Here is a 22,660-nt window from a genome sequence, read left to right as displayed (position 1 = left end):
CCTAATTTATAACAAAATAATTTACCAAAAAAATATGACATTAACCAAGGACAAACAATGTACTACAGGCTCCTGACTTGGGACAGGCACATAAAGAATGTGGCGGGGTTAAACATATTTGTGAGCGCTCACCCCTAACCTGGGACAGTGGTGTTACAGCACAACATAAGAACAAACTATAAAAATCAGTTCAAAATGGCTTAACTCATCAGATCGATTCAAAGCAGAAAAACATCTAACAGAAACACAGACTAGACGTGGCAGGGTATTTATACATTCCTAACAAACAAAAAAAGACACAAAGTACAGATCTGAGATTACTCGCAGTTACTGACAGCTAGTTCAAAGACAACAACAACTAATAAAAGACATATTGTATTTAAGACTAAAATGTATTCATTTTCGCATATATATTTAAATTTAGCCGAACAATTTATGCTGAAACTTGATCAAAACAGATGATAAGTTTTCTGCACATGCAATGATAAATTGTTTCTAAATTCCATCAATTGATGGAATCAGGCAATCTACTAAGCAAGTAATCTATTTAAGGATTATGTATACAGGCACTTGTCTCTAAAAAATCATCTATATACTTTAATATAACACAATAGGTGATTTTTTTTCTGTGATTTAGTGCTAGCAATGATTTCGTAATAACAAGTTTTTAAATAAAGATATTAGTTAAAACAAGAAAAAATATGGACATATTCAAGTACATCTTCTAGGGTGTGCTTGACTTTAGTGACTCAGCATGAGATGTTTTGGATTGTGAAGTTTTTTGATGACTTTGAAAATAGTAAACACTAGCACACCATGGACAAGCAAGTGCGTAACCTATGTTTAAAATGTTATGACAAAAATCTCTGTTTTAAAGCCTATCGTTTTTCTGTAAAAATCTTGGGTTGATTTGCCACAAAATTCCCATTTTCTATTGATTGCCAAAAAAAAAAATCAATATTGTTGCTGTAAACGACGTTTCCATTTGGTATATGTTCAGACTAGCATGTCTCTTTTCTTGAGTTTTCTTGATGTTTTGATATAATTGCACTTTGAAAATTTCGTAATACACAGGCCTACAGAAGGGGTCATAAACCGTGTATCAGTTTCGTTGTGTTTACGTTCGTTACACGAAATACACTTTGCATCCATGTACTGACCATTTAAATACGTCTTCTTCTAATACGTAATACAAATATTTAAACTTATTGAATATTTTTAGCCTTTTGTATCACTGTGACGTATTTAAATTCAAAAGAAACCATATACCTATGTACATGAATGTCCAAAATGACTGACCTAAACTGGATTCTCATTATTGCTATCTGTATACTAAATGAAGGTAGAACATTTTATTTATTCTTATTTAAAGTTAATCATTATTTGAAGTTTTATGTAATGAAAAAAACAAAATTACCACCGGAGTTCTGGCTCTGAAAAGTTAACACAGAAAAGGGTTTTATATAAAGCATAAATTTGATTTTGAATTTTCAAAATTTTCAACTGGATTTGTAGTCTTGCTCAAACTTTTGTTTTCAGTGTAATATTATAATTTGAGTTTGTCTATCCGTCAGTTGTCTTTTTTGTCCTGGCTTTGTCAGTCTTTTCAAGAAGTTGTTTGATTGCCTCATGTTTCCCCCTCTAGGAAATACAGGTAAGACATAGACCCAACTGGTAAAAAAAGGAATTAAAAATCTTCATCTACGTACATATACACCAACTATACAAATTAAAAGACACATGCCAGACCTACGTATTCCAATAGACAAGGAAATGACGCATACAATCTAAAACAATTAATTCAAACTATTTTGACTCTAACACATACAAGGTAATCAAAAGTATAAAAGTTTTTAGTTGTTAGTTAACTGTCGTTGTGACGTATTTATATCCATTTTATCATGTTATTTATAAAACTTAATAATAAAACCAGTAGACAACAACTATAGGCATTGTTGATTTGACCCGATTAAATAAAGGATTAAAGAAAACAATTCGGCTTTGTTAACCATTACTTAGTTAATACATTAAAATGCCTTGTTTAAATACTTTAAACTAAAATATTTTAATGAAAACTGAAGTAAAAAAAAAAACATGTGAACTTTCAGTGTCCACCATCGACACATACAAAAAGAACATAAATGTCAATTTTACAAACTCTTTAATTTAAATTGAATTAACCTCTAAATAATACCGTGGATTTAAAAAAAAACTAGCTCTTACTTTCTTCGGAATATGTGACCCAGCTTTTACTTCTCATATTATTTTGGACTTTTACTTAAAATTCACAATTTTGACATTTTGGGATTAAAATTCATTGTGTTTTATATATATATATATATATATATTGCATGCACACGTATTAAAATTGCGGTTTTTATCCAACGCAATCATAGGTTTGAACGTTGTTTTCAATTTAGACTTGTTTATATTTTTTCGTTTGGGCTTGTATTATATTTGCCTTCGGGTTTATATGATCCGTTCATCCTATTTTGACTCCTCAAAATTCAAGGGTCTATCCTAAATTGAGGAAAATTGTATGGCTTTCCAAATACCGTTTCGATTCCCAACATCACTGAAGAGATATTAATTATCGAAATCCGGATATGGTGTACAAAAACCTTTGCACCTTTTGTTTGCGGTATACCATCTTTTCCGCAAGTTTATTGTTTTCTGTTTAGTATTAAATTTATAATTAAGATGCATTTATTACATCGGTGATCCGTTTATTTGGCAATCGACAATGGCAGTCAGCAGTGTTTAAGAACATTTGTTTTTCGACCTGTTAGTCAAATGCGTTTTGTTAAAATATACTTTTTCATTTTTTTGGTCTTTGTGAAAATGTTGTTTGTGCTATATTTAGACCCCTCTAACAAGAAATTTGTTTTGCATGCACACGTATAAAAATTGCGGTTTTTATCCAACGCAATCATAGGTTTGAACGTTGTTTTCAATTTAGACTTCATGCTGTATTAAGACCTATCTAACAAGAAATTTGTTTTGCATGCACACGTATAAAAATTGCGGTTTTATCCAACGCAATCATAGGTTTGAACGTTGTTTTCAATTTAGACTTGTTTATATTTTTTTCGTTTGGGCTTGTATTATATTTGCCTTCGGGTTTATATGACCCGTTCATCCTATTTTGACTCCTCAAAATTCAAGAGTCTATCCCAAATTGAGGTAAATTATGTGGCCTTCCAATAACCGTTTCGATTCCTAACATCACTGAAGAGACATTAATTGTTGAAATCCGGATATGGTGTACAAATTTTTGCACCTCATTTTTGCGGTAACCATCTTTTCCGCAAGTTTATTGTTTTCTGTTTAGTAAAAAATTAATTATCAGATCCATTTTGTTACATCTTGTGATCCGTTTTTTTGGCAATCGCCAATGGCAGTCAGCAGGGTTAAAGAACATTTGTTGTTCGACCTGTTAGTCAAATGCGTTTTGTTAAAATATACTTTTTCACTTTTTTGGTCTTTTGGAAAATGTTGTTTGTGCTGTATTTAGACCCCTCTAACAAGAAATTTGTTTTGCATGCACACGTATAAAAATTGCGGTTTTATCCAACGCAATCATAGTTTTGAACGTTGTTTTCAATTTAGACTTGTATATATATAAGTCTAGAGATTTGCACAACGATACTAATATAAGATGGTATTATACGAAGATGTTGTTATTAAATTGTGTTGACAAATATTTCGGCTTAACAAATAGCCTTCTGCAGTGTCAATAATTTTAACAATACTGATTATATGTATAAAAATAGCTCAGTAATACAGGTAAGTTTTGGTCTATTGATTTAATCCAAAATCCTGAACATCATAATATAAAACAAAACTCAATACTCAAATATACGTGATTGTGTATATTTACATCCCAAAATGAGTGAAAATAAAACTTAGTATTTTTTATTGATGCAGTTTGGATGATGTACATTTAGTTCCTTTATCCAAAAGCTTTCCCGAACCTGTCGCTGGGCATCACTCCAGTGAATGTTCTGTTCAATCACTAGGATCTTCATGCGGTTAAAGTCATCAAGTTTGTGACCAGACTGTCTGAAATGCTGAGAAACTGGGAGAAGTGGCTTCTTAGAGATATCACTCCTATGGCCATTGATGCGTTTGTGGAAAGGCTGCTTTGACTCATCAACATATTGGAGGCCACAAACTGAACATTCTAGAATGTAAATAACATTCATACTTTTGCAGTTAACATTGCAAAATATCCTATAGTTATTTTCGGTTGCCTTACTGTGAAAAGTTGATGAGTAATACATCTGTAGGCAGCATTTGCAGCGTTTTTCATCACACGAACGACATTCTCCAGAAGTACTTCTATTATCAGACACTTCAGCCCGCACCAGCAGGTTCCGCAGACTATTGGGTTGCCTAAGAGCTATCATGGGAGGCTCGGGAAAAATCTTGGATAGTTTGGAATTCTTTTCAACTGTTTTCCAATGCTCACGAATGACACCGAAGCTGTTTTTGAGAGATGGGTGGTAAGTAAGAACATATGGAGTCCTTTTCTTTTTCTTTTTATATTTGTATTCTAACTGTTTATACCTTGGAATAGTTTCCGCTTACTGAAAACCTTTTTGGATAGTTCTGTGTTTGTAGCCCCTTCTCTTCAAGCGGGTTTCGAGTTGACGTAGTTGTTTTTAGTTGTTTCTGTGTTGGAACATATTCGCTTGACTCTGAGTGCCTGACTGTACGGGATGCTCTTAGTACAATGAGCAGGATGGCAACTTTTAGGGGACAGATATTGGTGAGTGTCAGTAGGCTTAGAATATAGATCAGTGAATATGATGCCATCTGTGAGCGAGCTGGAGGTATCGAGGAAGGTGATTTTGGATTTAGATTTCTCATGAGTAGATTTAATACTTGGATGTATGTTGTTGGCATGAGTGATGAATGTATCTAAATCCTCGTCACTTTTATTCCATTTCATATCCACATCATCTATAAATCTAAACCAGGAAAGCGGTTTTTCGATGGAAGATTCAAGGAGTTGTTTTTCTAATTTGCCCATAAATATGTTGGCATATGATGGAGCCATTTTGGTGCCCATAACAGTTCCATTAACTTGCAGATAATGATCTCCATCAAAAGTGAATATCAAGGACTATAACTATGAACATTTATTTCCATCAGAGAAGCATTTGAAACCTCGCGGAATTTAATTGCTTATGAGTATAATTGATATTATTCGAAGACTTTTGAATAACTATAGACATACAAAGAATGTTAAATTGCACTATGCATGTTGAAGTCAATTTTGATACATTATTACAATATTTACATGATTCTTGTAAATTTAGCATAGAGGGACAAAAATGCATTAGTCTTATTTGAAAGGTTATATACATATTTTACTTATGATAGAATCATGATTTCCCTTCTTTTGAAACAACAAAAAAATTACAATATTTAGTCTTCGACAATTTACACATTCATAAATTTGCTGAATTACTCCAGTGAAATGAGTGAACTTTAAAAAAAATATTCTCTTTAAAATTATTAAAACATGAATGAAGGAATAAGCATTATAAATCAAACTTGAATTTGATATTTTAAAATCAGTAAAACAAATAAATAAGATCAGCGGTCCAATGTCCTCTACCTCTATGAACATATTTTAACTGACCAAAGGCAATAACTAAAAAAAAGTTGGTTGGCATTCTTTTAAGACCTTGTTTGTGTAAACCTTTGATATTGGCATCATAAAAATCGGACAAAAACGTAGGCGTGAGAGTGCATAAAATGCAATGTTCAATATAAAGTTAATTAATAAGCACTGATTTTCAAACTCATAGCAGACATTGCTAAAGTAAACCATCGATATAAATTTTTAAACAATCCGACAAGAAATGTAGGTGTGAGAACGTTTGCAATGCAATTTTCCATACACTAAATGTTTCCAATGGGTATAACACCTTCAAAAATAGTTGTCTGAGACATTGCTGATAACAACCTTTGATACATATGTCATAAAAATCTGGCAAGAATTGTACTGCAATGAAATGTTCCTATAGAAGTTACATGTCCAAGGAACATAACTCCTGTTAAAATAAATGATCAATGACTATTCTCAAACTCGTCCCAGGCATTGCTGATATAAGCCTGCACTGAAAATATCCGATTCAATTGCAAATTTTGAACATTTGTTGTGACTGATAAACTGTCTACTTATCACATTGTCATGTACTTTGGATACGATACAGAAGATGTAGTAACTCTTAGTCATGAAGAAAAAAATAATCATTATTCGTTATATATTTATGTTGGTTTCAAATAAAATTATATATTTAATACATGTGATTTCAGTGATGTATATACTGTTACGTATGATATTTTAAGGCGTTTGATGCACTTTTTTTTCATATATGCTCAGTTGATTACATAAAGAGTTGTTATTTTGTCTGAATATAATGTAGTTTTTGTTATACCAGTTTAAGTTAAGTATTAATGAAAAATTATGTACGCTTGAAAACAGAACATATACCACCACTTTGAACACGTTCGGCAACTGTTCTGAAAGTGAACATCAGTTGTTCTTAATCTTAACACTTTGGTTTTGTTCATGTTCTGTGTGTTCAAAAAGTCGTACAGGACTATTGAACGCGTCTACGTGTTAACTTTATTAACATTAGGACATATTTAATAGTTGAACACTAAGTTCTTATTTAATAAATCCCTTTCCTGGCGAACGAACTAAAGGCATCACCGAAGGCAGGCCTCTTGGATTCGTGTACATGGTCATGTTACTTTTTAATTCAGGAAAGTAGAAGATAACAATGAAACGGCTCAAATTCGAGTGATTTTTTTTTTTCAAAATCTGCCGCCATTTTCGTCAATGAGGGACAAATCATTACGAAACGTATCAGTCGTACATAAAAGTATTTCGATGTTTAATTATTTTTCTTTAAAGAGAAAACACCATAAGCAAATCGGTTATTAATTCTTACATGTCTCAAAGCTTGTAAAAGTATTCGATTTTTCGCGAACGGGGGCTGCTCTCCATGATTCGTTGTGTTTGTTGACTTCGACAAGGGGCGTGGTTTAAATACTTTGGTTTTTGTCGGCAAGAGCTCGACTGAACATACGATTAAACCCGATACTGTTCACATTATTTCGAGTGTCAAATTCCTTTTTAGGGAAGTCTAAATAAAACTAACCAATCGTGTTCCTTTTGTGTAAAATTACGTCAGACTTGTGAAAAAAAATTCTCCGCTGAAACTATAAAGCAAAATTTTACAAAAGACTTTCTTTTTATATTTGTATATAGTTACACCAGTCACAACCAGCTACTTTATTATGATCCTGATTATGTTTTACATTAGTATATGGTTACACCAGTCACAGCCAGCTACTTAATCATGATTATGATTATGTTTTATATTCGTATATAGTTATACCAGTCCCAGCCAGCTACTTTATCAAGATCATTATTATGTTTCATATTCGTATATAGTTATACCAGTCACAGCCAGCTACTTTATCAAGATCATTATTATGTTTCATATTCGTATATAGTTATACCAGTCACAGCCAGCTACATTATCATGATTATGATTATGTTTCATAGTCGTATATAGTTAAACCAGTCACAGCTAGCTACTTTATCAAGAATATGATTATGTTTTATATTCGTATATAGTTATACCAGTCACAGCCAGCTACTTTATCATGATTATGATTATGTTTTATATTCGTATATATCAATACCAGTCACAGCCAGCTACTTTATCATGACTATGATTATGTTTTATATTCGTATATGGTTATACCAGTCCCAGCCAGCTACTTTATCAAGATCATTATTATGTTTCATATTCGTATATAGTTACACCAGTCACAGCTAGCTACTTTATCAAGATCATAATTATGTTTTATATTCGTATATAGTTATACTATTAGACATTTGCGGAAACTAGGTCTATGCCTAGGATTACAATTAGACTTACGATTACAGTTGACGAAAAACAAGGGGTCATCTCAAAATACAAAAAGGTAACAACAGATATACCTAGTTAAAACAAATGATTTTTTTTTCGTTATGTAAATAATTCATTCCAAAGACACACCAATGCAGCGCAATTGCCACACATAGTTAATTGTCACAACAGATTTGAATCGGTGTATTGGATATGTCACCAAAAAATCTTTGTATTTTAATTATTTTCCGATGGCGTGTTCAAGCTTTACTCTATAGAGTGCAATAAGTCTATTTAATTTTTTAGGCTTACTCTACTTATTCTGGTGTTTTCGAACAATCTGTTGTCTTGTATCAGGCGTCAATACTGAATGTCTGTTCAGATATATTTTGTCGCCGAACAAAAGATGCGGAGAACCATACGCGTTCCCCGAGAAACAAAGTACTTCTCTTTATAAAATGTATAACCAAAATTGTATCTTACCTTATTTTAAAAATCAGAAGAAATTTCGTTCAGAGGGTACTCTACAAACAGTGCACTTGAAAATAACGGGAAAATGCGATAAGCAAGTAACACAATATAATTATTAAGCCCGCCGTAGAGCAGTGCTTTTTAATTTTTTATGTCCTTCATTATTACGTTTTCACTTTTGAATCCGAAACTGCTCCCTAACTGTCTTAAACAGTGTTTGATTGTTTTTAACAATTTCTTCTCGTCTGATATACCTTTGCACCTTTTATCCCTTTGAATCAACGGAAAAAAATGCGGATAAACTTTGTGTGATCGTCAGAAGTGCACTCGAAAGTACATTTTTTAGAAAATTGTACCGGTCTCGGCTCATGAGTTACTGCTCATGCCTCGAGCAGACTAGACCATCCATGTGCATGGGAAAGAAGGAATTATCTACACCGTAAAAAAAATCGTCTATACTCACATGATTCCCAAGATCTCTATAAAAATTGCATAAAAACAATTAACTCAGAACCCGGTAGTTATTTTTACCTGCGTCGCTGGAGGCAAAAACAGGTCTAGTAACGGCTCGTCTCTGTCCGTCCGTCCGTTCGTCCGAAAGACCTTGCATATAAAACTTTTCTCAAAGCTTTTCTGGCCTCTATCGAAGGGAATGATTGTATATTTGGTCTGCAGCTTAAAAATTATGAGTTGCAGCGAGCGTGTATGATATTTTTACATCTGCCGTGCAGCCACTTCCTGTTGCCGATAGTTTGAAATTTGACAAGACTCATTGCACGAGATAAATTTTCGTCAAAGTTTTTTTGGCTTGTATGGAAGGGAATGATTTGATACAACTTGATAATTATGAGTTGCAGCGTGTAAGCAAATTTTAAGTCGACCATGAAGCCACTTCCTGTTTTCCAATAGTTTGAAATTTTACAACACTCATTATTAAGGAAAATGCTAGTCAAAAGTTTTCTTGTCTTCAATGAAAGGGAATGGTCAGGTACGCTTCAAAATACAAACAACATCAATCAATTACATGCAGTGACGCAGGATCAGACCTGGTATTGGTCTTATTTAAAAAATTGAAAAGAAAGATAGTAAAATTCTAACTATTTGAGTACAGTCACCTACTATACATTTCTATAAGAGTCTGACACAAAGATGTTCATTGATAACGGTATTGTATTTTTTTTTCGAATATTTTTGATTTTTTTATACCAAAAACGTGGACAAAAGTGTTTGCCCAATTCAGAAAAAAATAAAAGATAATAAATATATACCAATCGGCATGTATCATGCCATGAAAAATAAATAGTTCTTAAGCACCCAACCTTTGTATCCTCTCATTTTCTTACAAAAAATATGGAAAATGTATGTCTTAGCATAAACATTAAATATTGTCTACATTGTCTATCATGCTCCTTTGTTGATCGCCCTTTCTTTTCACATAGCCAACGACAATACGATTGTTTTTATGTCTCACGTAAAATTTATTAAATGATGTTTTTCCATTCTATCATACTCCGTACATTAACAGCATGTTGAACCTGGATAACACCATGTGCAATAATTAATGTGTACACGTTACTTCATATATTTCTTTAAAAAAAACCCGTTGTTCAACTATAGAAAAAAACATCATAGGAGTTAGACTGCTTTTGAACGAAAGTTTATATTTGCGTTTTGAGACGACCCAAGATTTAAATGCTACCTGAGAGTGTAATTGTAATCCTAATCGTAGGTGTATGACAGTTTCCGCAAATGTCTATTTACAGCTAGCTACTTTATCATGATTATGATTATGTTTTATATTCATATATATCAATACCAGTCACAGCCAGCTACTTTATCATGACTATGATTATGTTTTATATTACCAGTCCCAGCCACTACTTTATCAAGATCATTATTATGTTTCATATTCGTATATAGTTATACCAATCACAGCCAGCTACATTATCATGATTATGATTATGTTTCATATTCGTATATAGTTACACCAGTCACAGTTAGCTACTTTATCATGACTATGACTATGTTTTATATTCTTATATAGTTATACCAGTCACAGCCGGCTACTGTTATTACAGCTCATACTACTCCTACTACTATTGTGATTCCTCTTCTTCTTCTTTGTGAGTATATTTAAGATGGTTATACAATATTTTGTTTCGAATATCTATGTATCGGTTAGTCTATGAGAAGGTATGTACTATGCAATTAAGAGCGAGGGGCTTGCACCGAGCACTTAATTTCATAGTATATACCTTTTCATAGACTATCCAATTTAGCATATATTTACAACACAAGTAATTTTTTGATTTGTCTATTGATAGTTTATTTTGTCTGACTACTTGTATCACAGGTGTTTGTAAAACGGAGTTAATCAACTAAGTTTTATGTTTTGTAAATTTACTCACTAGTATCATAGCTATCATATTTGTTCAATTTATGACAGTAATTTACCAGATCACGGTTTAAAAGTCAATCTCACATACAAATATGTAATTTTAAAATATACTTGACTCAAGAATGAAAAGAGGGTAGCTCCTGGTGTAAATAGATATAAGAAGCTGGTATGCGTGCCAATGAGACAACTCTCCATCCAAGTCAAAATTTATAAAAGTAAACCATTATAGGTCAAAGTACGGTCTTCAACACGGATACTTGGCTCACACCGAACAGCAAGCTATAAAGGGCCCCAAAAATTACTAGTGTAAAACCATTCAAACGGGAAAACCAACGGTCTAATCTATATAAAAACGCAAAAGGAGAAACACTTATGAACCACATCAACAAACGACAACTAATGAACATCAGATTCCTGACTTAGGACAGGTGCAAACAATTGCAGCGGGTTTAAACGTTTTAATGGTACCAAACCTTCACCCTTATCTGAAACAATAGTGTAACATCACAACATAGAAAGACACACTATAAAATATCAATTGAAATGGCTTAACTCAATCAAAAGACATATTAACACCAGTGAACATACACTGAACAAATAAATTTGATCTATGATACAATATAAATACAAAATAAGTATGTAAATCGATATATAGCGGTGTCTTTCTACATGTACATGGTAAGATGACAAAATCAATTGCCTCAAAACAGGCATAATAATATAATTTAATTGCAGTAGGAGCTTTACATGATCTGAACAAAAGTTTAATTTCACAGTAAAACTAAAGCTATAATAAATTTGAAAAATATAGATATATGTGCCATATATAGTTTAGCGGTTATGCATTATAAAGCAACTACCAATAGATCAATTTGAAAGATTATAGATTTTTTTTCATTTCAAAGTAAAAACGAAAAGCTTTATCAGAATATAGATATAGGTGGCAGTTAATCAACTAAGTTTTATGACAAATATGTCGTTGTTCCAGTAGATAAAACCTCCAATAATATTGTCTTCATATGTAAAAACCATTATTTGGAATGTCTCACAAAAGAGCTTGGAATAAACAGCAAAACTTGTAATCCTACATTTTCCTTAACATCATTTACAAAGGATGACATTTTAAAAAATCACAAAACTGTCCTTCTTTCTTTTGGTATTAACATCAAAGAAGACGAGGAAAATCTACCGTCATTATACTGGATACCAAAACTTCACAAAACTCCTTATAAAGAACGATACATGGCTGGATCATCAAGATGTTCGACTAAACATTTTTTCTAAAGTGCTAACTACTATTCTTTCGACAGTAAAAGATGGCCTTCAGAAATATTGTGATGAGATATATTCAACCAGTGGTGTTAATCAGATGTGGATTCTTAAAAATTCTAAAGATCTACTGCTAAATCTTAGATCACAATCTCTGCAATTTTGCAGCAATATTAAGACCTTTGATTTTCCTACGCTTTACACCACTGTTCCCCATGCTCAATTGAAAGATCGACTTCACCATCTCATTAAACAGGGCTTTTTCCATAAAAATGGTAATCGTAGATATAAATTTCTTGTTTTGGGTCAAAATAATTCTTATTTTGTGAAGAACCACACTGATTCTAACAGAAAATATACACGGAAGATGATATTATCAAAATGCTGGACTTTTTGGTCGACAATATATTTGTTGTGTTTGGAGGATTGATATTTCAACAGACAGTCGGTATTCCAATGGGTAATAATTGTGCACCCTTACTGGCCGATTTGTTTTTGTACTCGTATGAAGCAGAATTCATTCAGAACCTTCTTAAAGACAAAAAGAAAAAGCAACTTGCGAAATTCTTTAATTTTACTTTCAGATATATTGATGATGTCCCATCACTGAATTACCCATATTTCAGTCAGTACTTGCATCTCATATATCCCAGTGAACTTGAAATTAAGGATACCACTGATACTAGAAGGACTGCTTCATATCTTGATCTTTTCCCCAATATTGACACAGATGGACGACTTCAGACTAAAATCTATGACAAACGGGATGATTTCAACTTCCCAATTATCAATTTCCCATTTCTCAGCAGTAACATACCCTCTGCCCCGTCGTATGGTGTTTACATATCTCAATTGATATGTTATGGTCGTGCATGTTTACACTATACGGACTTCATATACAGGAGTGTGCTCCTTACGCAAAAACTGCTCAACAGAGTTATGAGGAGGAAAGATTAAAAATGACACCCCGTAAATTATTTTGGACACCATCACGAATTGGTTGATCTATACGATGTGTCTGTGTCTAAACTGACTAACGACATTTTTACCACATCTTAGACTGTGGTTTACCATCCTCGTCGTTTGGTCTGCATAGTACCGAACGTGACCTATTCCCGAATATTACTGTTTTGCCGAGTGTGAATTCGCATTGCTATACGACGTGTCTCGGTATTTATATATCCTACATTCATGTATTTAGCTATGATGTTTCTTTTGTAAGTCCAGTTAGGTATTTTATTATGTCTTATGTTCGCTTTTGGAGACGACGTAGTTCGGTATTTATGTATCCCGCTTTCGGGCATTTTGTTGTTACTTTCTTATACGTGTGGGTCTGGTGGGTCATTTTGTGCTGAGTTGTTGTCTGTTTATTTCGTTTGTGGTTTGAATTCTGTATTTTCGGTACATTTCACATATGTCTTATTTGTCAGTATAGTCGAGTTACTCGTGGTTCGTATACAGGCTTTTTGTTTTATGTTATTTGTTTTCATGTGTGTTAACTGTTTGGTCTTTCATGATCTTGCCTTGTATTACAGTTATTTTATTTTTATATATGTATGTAAAAGTTAAGATAAAAAAATCAGCAATTTCATTTTTATGATTTTAAGTTGAAAGCAACTATATGCACAGGATATTTTTGTTTATACACAGATCTGATTTGGAAGAAAAACCGACATGATTAGAAAATACAAATAATAGCACCATTACAAACACAATTCCATTTTAATATTCTTGTCATGGTTAGAAAATACATAAAATAACACCATTACAAACTCAATCCCAATTTAATATTCTTGTACGTGTCTATAAATAAAACAAATCTATTTTATAATTTTAGAAATTAACCTGTGATAATATAAAAGTCACAAAAAATACGTCACTTTTTGTGACGTTGATCCGTTCATGTGACGTGGAGTTTATATTTCGTTTGTGATGTCCTGGTGTGCTGTCGTAAATTAATGAGAGGTGTCCGTTGTTATTCTGTGGTTTACATGTTGTAATGTACTATTATATTATTTATTTATGTATTTCTCTGCGCTGAATGTTCTTGTGTTTGTTTGTACTGTATTCCTGTCACGTAGTGTTGTCATTTTAGCGGTATTTTTAACATTGCCATATAAGCGGGAGGTTTGGCTAGCCACAAAACCAGGTTCAACCCACCATTTTTTCTTATAATGTCCTATACCAAGTCAGGAATATGGCAGTTGTTATCTACAGTCCGTTTCTATGTATGTTGGCGTTTGATTTTGTTGTAGTTCAGTATTTCTGTTGTTCCGTTGTTTTCGTCTTATAGTTGATGTGTCTCCCTCGGTTTTAGTTTGTTACTCGGATTTGGTTTTGCTTAATCGAATTATGACTATTGAACACCGGTAAACTACTGTTACCTTTATTTATGTTTTGTAAATTTGCTCACTAGTATCATAGCTATCATATTGTTCAATTTGTGACAGTGATTTGACAGATCATGAGTTTATAAATGCAGTAAACACGAATTTGGAAAATAGCGGTTAAAAAGTCAATCGCAAATAAAAATAAGTAATTTTTAAAGATCCTTGACTCCAGAATGAAAAAAATGGTAGCTGCTGGTGTAAGTATGTATATCGAAATATAGCGGTGTCATTCTACATGTACATTCAATTGCAGGAGGAGCTTTACATGATTTGAACATAAGTTCAATTTCATAGTAAAACTAAAGCCTTAATAAATTTGAAAAATATAGATATATGTGCTATATATAGTTTAGCGGTTAGGCATTATAAAGCAACTACCAATAGATCAATTTGAATGATTATGGATTTTTTTTTCATTTCAAAGTAAAAACGAAAAGCTTTATCGGAATATAGACATAGGTGGCACATTCCCTTCAGACATTATCACGGTTTTTAGATTTATGATGAAATGGATCAAGTTTCTTAAGAAAGTTAAGAAAAACCATCATCGAGTTGCCTTAATTTCCCTTCACAAGGTTTCATAGTACATACTTTTTTGTGTACAAAGTAATTGCATGGATGATAAATTACCACAATTAGAAGATAGCGTTGTACTATAATCAAGGTATTAAGGACCATATTTGTTATTCTTTATTTGAATGATAGAAACTTGCAATTGTAAAAAATGATTTTTAAAACCAAAGATATTAAAAATAGGATATCTAAAAATCAATGTGAAAACTAATTACAAACATTTCTTTTTCATTTGGGACACATCATTTAATTGTGGCAATTTTTGTTTTTAATCTCTAGATTACGATACAATGAAATCTTACCCTTGTGGTCATTCATGCATAGTTACTTAGTACACGGAAAAGGTATGTACTATGAAATTTAGAACGCAAATTCAAGCAATTTGATTGAACGAGAAGTTGTAAGTATGTGCTAATTTAGAATAGCATCGCATACAGTAGTGGGGGATTTTGATAGAGAACGTTTATTAAAGAATCAAAATTTTCGAACCTCCAGCACAGCAGGTTAAATGTCCTAATTGGATCGCTTTTGAACACGCAAACTGGTTCAGTGCAGTCCCGATTTTTTTCTCGAGTAAAACTATATGCGATCAATTGTATATTTTTGAATCTCAAGAAGAGACTGCATGATTTTATAATGTTAAATATACTTACCATGAAATTACTATTTATATATAATAAATATGTTTTGTTTATAACATGTTCTCATCGCAATTATATAGGTGATTAAAGTTAAAAACATCCATAAGATGTATTTACCTTACGTCATAATTTATCTGTGTAAATACAAAGTCCTCTCCAATGTTCTAATTATTATGAGGGAAATGAATTTTAACCTTAAAATGATTTATGAGATCTTGTTTTGATAGCCTATCATTAAAAAATAATGGCATTATGTTTTATTTCCTTTGAATTCAAATCAGTGCATCTTCTTGACAAATGCAACAATTTTGTAAAACACCGTCTCATTCAATTTTTATAATGATTTAAGGTCTTGTTCTAAATCCCATTCGGTTAATACCCTTAGACCCAATTTTCAACAGGTTGCAAAAACAGCATGTATCCTATAATGATCTCTATTGTGCTTTACTGTAATAAAGAACCAACAAATGTAGATAGTCAGCAACATGATAAAGATTTGCTGAATAGGGATCAAGCTTTTAGCCGCTATACTAGTTATTCAACTGTTCGAATTAGCTGAATAGTATCTTTGTGTCCCTTTTTGGTCAAGATGCACTGAGAAAATGTTTTAGCTGATTGAGAAAGTCCTCTTGTTTTTAACTTCTGTTGAGAGAATCCATGCAGTAAGATTCAACATATGAGTATTAGAGTGAAAATATTTTGTACTTACCTGACTCAAAAAATTCTCCCAATTTGTAAGTTTGCTTTGAATTTCGATCAAGAGATAGAATCTATGGTAATCAATTTCTCCTGCGCCACTGAGGAGCAATAAAAATAATCTGATAACAGAACATTCTCATATTGTGTAATATCTTTGATATTGTACAAATCGGAGAAAAAACACATAAGTATACATTATTTCATATCTGTAACCATTTCCAATTTCCAATTATTCATTGTAACCAGAAATAAACTGATGCTGTAACAAAATCAGTTGATACAATTTTTTTCTATAACATCAATTACTAAAGCGTTGTCAATTTGTCTTTGACTTGCGAGTTTGAATATCCTTTGGTATCTTCCGCCTCTTATTACTAAAGACCATTCAATTTTTGAAAATTACATAGCATTCTTTCATAATTTCTGAACATATTACTTACGGTACGATTACTACCCCCAGTCATCTATCGTTCCTGTTTCGAAATCGAAATGAACCCAAGAACTCATTGTGGCAGTCTTGTCGCTGTCATTCCTTGAAATTTTAGAAACCGTACATATTTTACTTAATTTGTACTTTATCGAGAAAATGTTTACTATATAATGTATGTACTATGAACAACAACAAAATTTTGTTGGCGTCTGTGTCAAATTTACTATCAACTACAAAAACGATTTTGTTGACGTCTTTGTTAGATTGATTTGTAAGTTTGTTTGAATGTTTTAGTTTGTTGTGTTGTGTAGGTCTGGGATGTATGTTTTCACAATTTGGGCTGCTGGATCCCAAAAATTGTCATATTAACCTATTATGTCAGTTTTGGTTGCTCGCCCAATTTTGTCAGCATAATGGAAATATGAACAACAGTCGTACAAGTAGGCGGTTTAGCTAGCTATAAAACCAGGTTTAACCTACAATTTCTTCGGAAAAAGCCTGTACCAAGTCAGGAATGTGACAGTTGTTTTTTAATTCGTTCCATTGGTTGATAAGGTGTAACGTTTGATTTTGTCAGTTTTTTGGGAATTTTTGAAATTTTTCTTGGGGTTCGGTATTTTTGTTATACCTTTTCACATGTGATTTCCTAGTGACACTGTTGCTTTAGTTATAATCTGAGACCTTTTTACTCCGGATCTACTTGATCCTTGCTCTGAAAACCGCTGCAAAGGTTTTTTTAAGCCCTACCCCGGATATTAGAAAACATTGGCATTAACACCTCATATATTTGAGGTAAACTATATCTGCATCGTTTGCGTATTAAAATGCAAAAAGGCACCAGTACGCCCAAAGTGATTTTTGTTCTTTTTTTGCTGGCATAGCAAAACCAAATATCTCTTACGATTTGACAAAGGAATCTTTTTTAAATTCATCTTTCTTTATAAAAAAACAAGAGACGGACAACTTATGGCTTGCTGTATATGCTAAATTGAAAAATATTATACCTGTTTTAATGGTTTAGAATTTAACAGTTTATTGTTATCCAAATTTAAAAAGCTTTAGGACAGACAAAAATAAAACACTTATTGTACCATCTTTATAAAACTGAGAACCTCTATGAATTTATATTCCTCCAAGAGTTTTCTTAAATTATAATTAATCTGGCCTGTCACATACGTTGACAACCTGCCATTTTTTTTATTCTTAAACAGTGTTAGTCTTAAAAATTGGACAAAAAAAGTAAGTGATTGATTGAACCTCTTTAAATTTGTATTCTGCTCAATTCTCAGAAATTTGTGTAGTAGCATTTTTTACTCATTTAGTAATTAACCAGTGAAATTTCCAAGTAACAACATTACAATTGTCTGGACTGATTCCAAAACACTTTCTACATTCATACATAAGTATTGACTTAACTCCTTACGTTCGCCACAATTTGCGTATATGTCAAAATCTTTATTTTTTTAAGATACCAAAAACTTGGTTAACACATGTACGTTAGGTCCTATACGGGGTATTCAATAATAGTCTGCGTTCTCTTACGAAACGTAATACACATTACTACAATCAGATATGGGCAGATATTCCTTAGTCTGATTGTTATTGTTTGTACATATTCATGTTTGAAACGGAACAAATCAAAGAGAGTAACGAGCGTTCGAAAATTTTGAAATTGCTGCTTTTCCTCACACACCAGTTCATTGTTTGAAAATGAAAGTTAATTTCAGAGACATCGTCGTTGAAACTCCGACACGTTATCGAAAATATAATACGCACCAGATAATTTTATGCAAAGCACTATTGTAAATTTCAAGTAATCTTGCAACGATATTTAGGAAACATAATAATTTTTGAAAACAATAAGGACTTAAATAGAAAAACTATTAAAATCCTATTTTTTTCTTAACTTAAATATGTTTTAGAGTCAGGGCTTATCACGCCCATTATTTCAATACATTCAACTTTAAATTGTACTTTTAAGCTATCTTCTGATGTCATTTACTCGTTGTTCTCAGTATTCAAAGTTCTTTCCATCCCGGAAATCAAGACAAACTTTCCGTTCTCTTGTGTAATCTCAACGCCTAGTTTTCCATTTTTTCTATTATAATCGTCGGTTTTGCTTTCACGTCAAACAAGCAAGTCTTTTGTGGAAGGCCAGCGTGAGGTATTGGATTTTCTCTCTCACTCTTTTTCCGTTTACGGCATTCCTTTTCTTGTTTACTGGTTATCGAGTGACCCTCGGCAACTGCAAAGCAGGCGGGACATTTGGCAATAGTATGTTTTTTGCGATGGAGGCGCTCCATCTAGATCTTAGTTTTGCTCGGCAGTTAGGGCCATAGCCGAGTCTGTCTCTTTTGACCGAGCTCTTGGAATTGTATTGGTGTCTCTGGTTGATACGGATGTGATATTGAAAAAGCCATATGCTTTTCTCAATCAACAAGTTTTTAATACAACAATTATATTGAGTTCTTGTAAACTTAAAAAGTTCGGTGCACTAAAATATATCACACGCGTTTACATTGACTCAAATTCAAAGTGTAGACTAACCGGCAGAAATCAATATGTTACTGTATTGTTACTTTACTTAAAAAAAGATTTCAACTGCAACTAGGATTAACATTCCATAATTTTGACTTATGTCTTATCATTCATTTAACTATTCCATGTATTATGTGTATATGGTTTTTCAACAAATGTGACTTATTAAGTCAAGTTAAATGTAGACAATAGGTCTGACTGGAGTGGCCTGCTTGCAAGCTTAAGATTTCTACAAACGAGAGTGAAATACAAGCTAAAACAGACAAAATAGAAATTAGAAGTACAATCCTTATTCTAGAAAATTTGAAGGCTGTGAATTAATGCAAATCAGCAAAAAATATTTTAGAAATTACCTGGATGCTTTCATTTTGTGTAAATAGGGCAAATAAAGGTATCTTTTTTTATCAGACTTGTAATCATTCACTTGTACATTTCAGTCCGACTGGTGCTATTCCCGGGATAGTTGTTGGTTGCATCATCTTTGGAGTTATAGTTTTTGTTGTTGTTATGATAGTATGCAAGCAAACGAAAACCAGTGGGAATAGAGGAACCGTTGTGCGTCCAACCGCAACCATAACTACTGTCCAGGCTCAACGTATGTAACACAGTAACTTATAGATTGAGAATCGAAACGGGGTACCGGTATGTGTCAAAGAGACAATAACCCAACCAAAGAATAGAAACAGTCTAAGGCCACCAAATGGGTCTTCAAAGCAGCGAGAAAATCCCGCACCCGGAGGCGGGATTCAGCTGTCCCCTAAACAATTATGTATACTAGTTCAGTGAAAAGGACGCCACACAAAACTCCGAAACATATAAATGACCCAAATTAGAAAAAAAAAAACACAAGACTAACAAAGGCTAGAGGTGCCTGACTTGGGACAGGCGCATAAATGCTGCGGAGTTTATCATGTTTTTTTTTATGTCTCAACCCCCCCACCCCCCACGCACAGTAAAACTCAGTTTAAAAGTCCCAGTCCGATGTTAGAATAGGCAACAGAAGAAAGTAAGCAAGAAGACAATGATCACCATAAATTAAAAAAAAGGACTGCTAGCAGTGACTGCCATGGCAGCTCCAGACTTCAATTTATCTGATCATAAGATAAAGTCTTCATCATATGAAAATTAAGCACAATCCTTCCCGTAAGGGGTTTAGTATCATGCCATCATACATTATCCGAGAAGAACATAACCCGTATCATGCCTTTATAGCTAGCTGTTCGGTGTGAGCCAAGGCTCCGTGTTGAATGCCGTTCTCTGACCTATAATTGTTAACTTTTTATTTATTGGGGCTTGAATGGAGAGTTGTCTCATTGGCACTCATACCACATCTTCTTACTTATATCAACAACTGGTTTTAGAAAAAATGTGTTTATTTCCGATGTAAAGACTCTATGAGTGCATCAATATGAATTCCAAAAAATGCCAACTTTAATGACTTGACAACAGTATCGTAACTATATCTCTTCTGAATAATTATGTTTCAAGGTTTGGTTAGCTTTTGAGGTGAATGGCGACATTTTTGTGCTTTGTATAGAGTATTACCATAAACGATGGGATGTGAAATACCTGAACGTATGAGATGTCTGCATGTTGATTTATATTTACGAATGATGTCCTTGTACAGCTGATAAAGTTTAGTAAAAGTTTTGAAAAGTTTGTAATATCGAAAACCCTGGTGTAAAAAATTTTCAGTCTTACGGAGATTTCTTTCGTTAAAATAAAATACGTTGATGCATACACGAGCGAATCGAACAAGTTAAGATATGTAAACATCATAAGATGGCGCCAAGGGAACATCACCATCTAAAAATGGGTAATTAACAATAGGAAATGAAATATCCTCTCTCTTATCTTAAATTTTAGTATTAAGCTTCCTGTTAAAGATATTTATAGTTATCAAAATCCAGGATTAACATTATTCGCAACAAACTAAACTGACTATCATGTACACTGGACCGATGCCAATGCCAAAGCTGATGGGTTTGTGTTGCTCAGTCTTTAGTTTTTTATGTTGTGTTTTGTGTACTATTGTTTGTATGTTGGTCTTTTTCTTTTTTAAATGTGGCGTTCTCAGTTTATTTTCGACTTATGAGTTTGAATGTCCCTTTGGTATCTTTCGCCTCTCTTTTAAATAATTTTAAATCTTATATCTGAAGGATTTTACGCAAAAAAAGTTCTTAAACATTTTGTTTTGATGTTGCTGTGTTTTTTGTTTCGTTTTTTTTAAATCAAATTCAAATGAGTTGGATAAGATACCATTTGATTTATCTTTATAATTATATTAAGTAATGGTTCAGATTAATGTCTTTAAATTTAGTCAAGTCAAATGAATTTTTATTTCTTCTTAACATAATTAGTTTCCTACTTTCTATTTTTATATTTCAGCTCCAGGGCCATCGTTTCCAAATCAGCCAGCCGGTATGAGTTATCCCCCACCACCAGGACAGAATATGGCATACCCTCCTCCTTCTCAGGGACAGTTTGGTTACCCACAACCACCTCCTCCCCAAGGACAATTTGGTTACTCACAGCCTCCTCCTCCACCAGCTTACGGAGGTTACGGGGCACCACCACCGAAATATTGATTATATTCCTCGATCTATTTTCAAAGGCTAACTTTCGGATTAATATTCACAGAGTATAGACTTGTATAAATATCAAATTACAATTTTCAAAAAATTACTATTCTCTAAACGTATAAAAAAACTTGACTAAAAAAAGGGACGAAAGATACCAGAGGGACAGTCAAACTCACAGATCGAAAACAAACTGACAACGCCATGGCCAAAATTAAAAGACAAACAGACAAATAATAGTACAGATGACACAACAAAGAAAACTAAAGACTAAGCAACACGAACCCCACCAAAAACTAGGGGTGATCTCAGGTGCTCCGGAAAGGTAAGCAGATCCTGCTCCATATGTGGCACCCGTCGTGTTGCTTATGTTATTACAAATCCGGTAAATAGTCAAATTCGGTAAGACTAACTATATCACTACATATTGTAACGTTCATGGTGAAAAGGATAACAATTAATGATCAATTTCTGTTTTGCTGATAATATTTCATAGAAAGATTTATTGCAATTTACTGTTCTTAGAGGAACACGCCTTTTGGTGAATTATTTATATTTTTTCCTCAATTCAAACCTCTAAATTGCACCTACGAAAGTCTTGTGTTGAGGTATATCGGTTGGCAACGATTTAAACTTTAAAATGCAAATGTCAAAATAAATTGACCATAAATTAAACTAGAGGCTCTCAAGAGCCTGTGTCGCTCACCTGTATTTACTGATGCTTTGGAAATC

General features: G+C 33.0%; 1 protein-coding gene across 1 annotated transcript; it reads left to right on the top strand.

Moving 5' to 3' along the window:
• Window positions 1-1,234: 1,234 nt before the first annotated feature.
• On the top strand, window positions 1,235-22,603 carry LOC127736075 (protein diaphanous homolog 1-like). The gene is made up of 4 exons (XM_052246616.1): window positions 1,235-1,342; window positions 10,456-10,534; window positions 19,787-19,944; window positions 21,738-22,603. The coding sequence occupies exons 1-4, from the start codon at window positions 1,282-1,284 to the stop codon at window positions 21,935-21,937; spliced, it is 498 nt and encodes a 165-aa protein (XP_052102576.1). The 5' UTR covers window positions 1,235-1,281; the 3' UTR covers window positions 21,938-22,603.
• Window positions 22,604-22,660: the final 57 nt, after the last annotated feature.

The sequence above is a fragment of the Mytilus californianus genome, unplaced genomic scaffold (genome assembly GCF_021869535.1).
Source record: "Mytilus californianus isolate M0D057914Y unplaced genomic scaffold, xbMytCali1.0.p SCAF_1, whole genome shotgun sequence".
In the NCBI taxonomy this organism is placed as follows: domain Eukaryota; kingdom Metazoa; phylum Mollusca; class Bivalvia; order Mytilida; family Mytilidae; genus Mytilus; species Mytilus californianus.
Note: the sequence above shows the minus strand (reverse complement) of the source record. Positions and strands in the feature narration are given on the sequence as shown.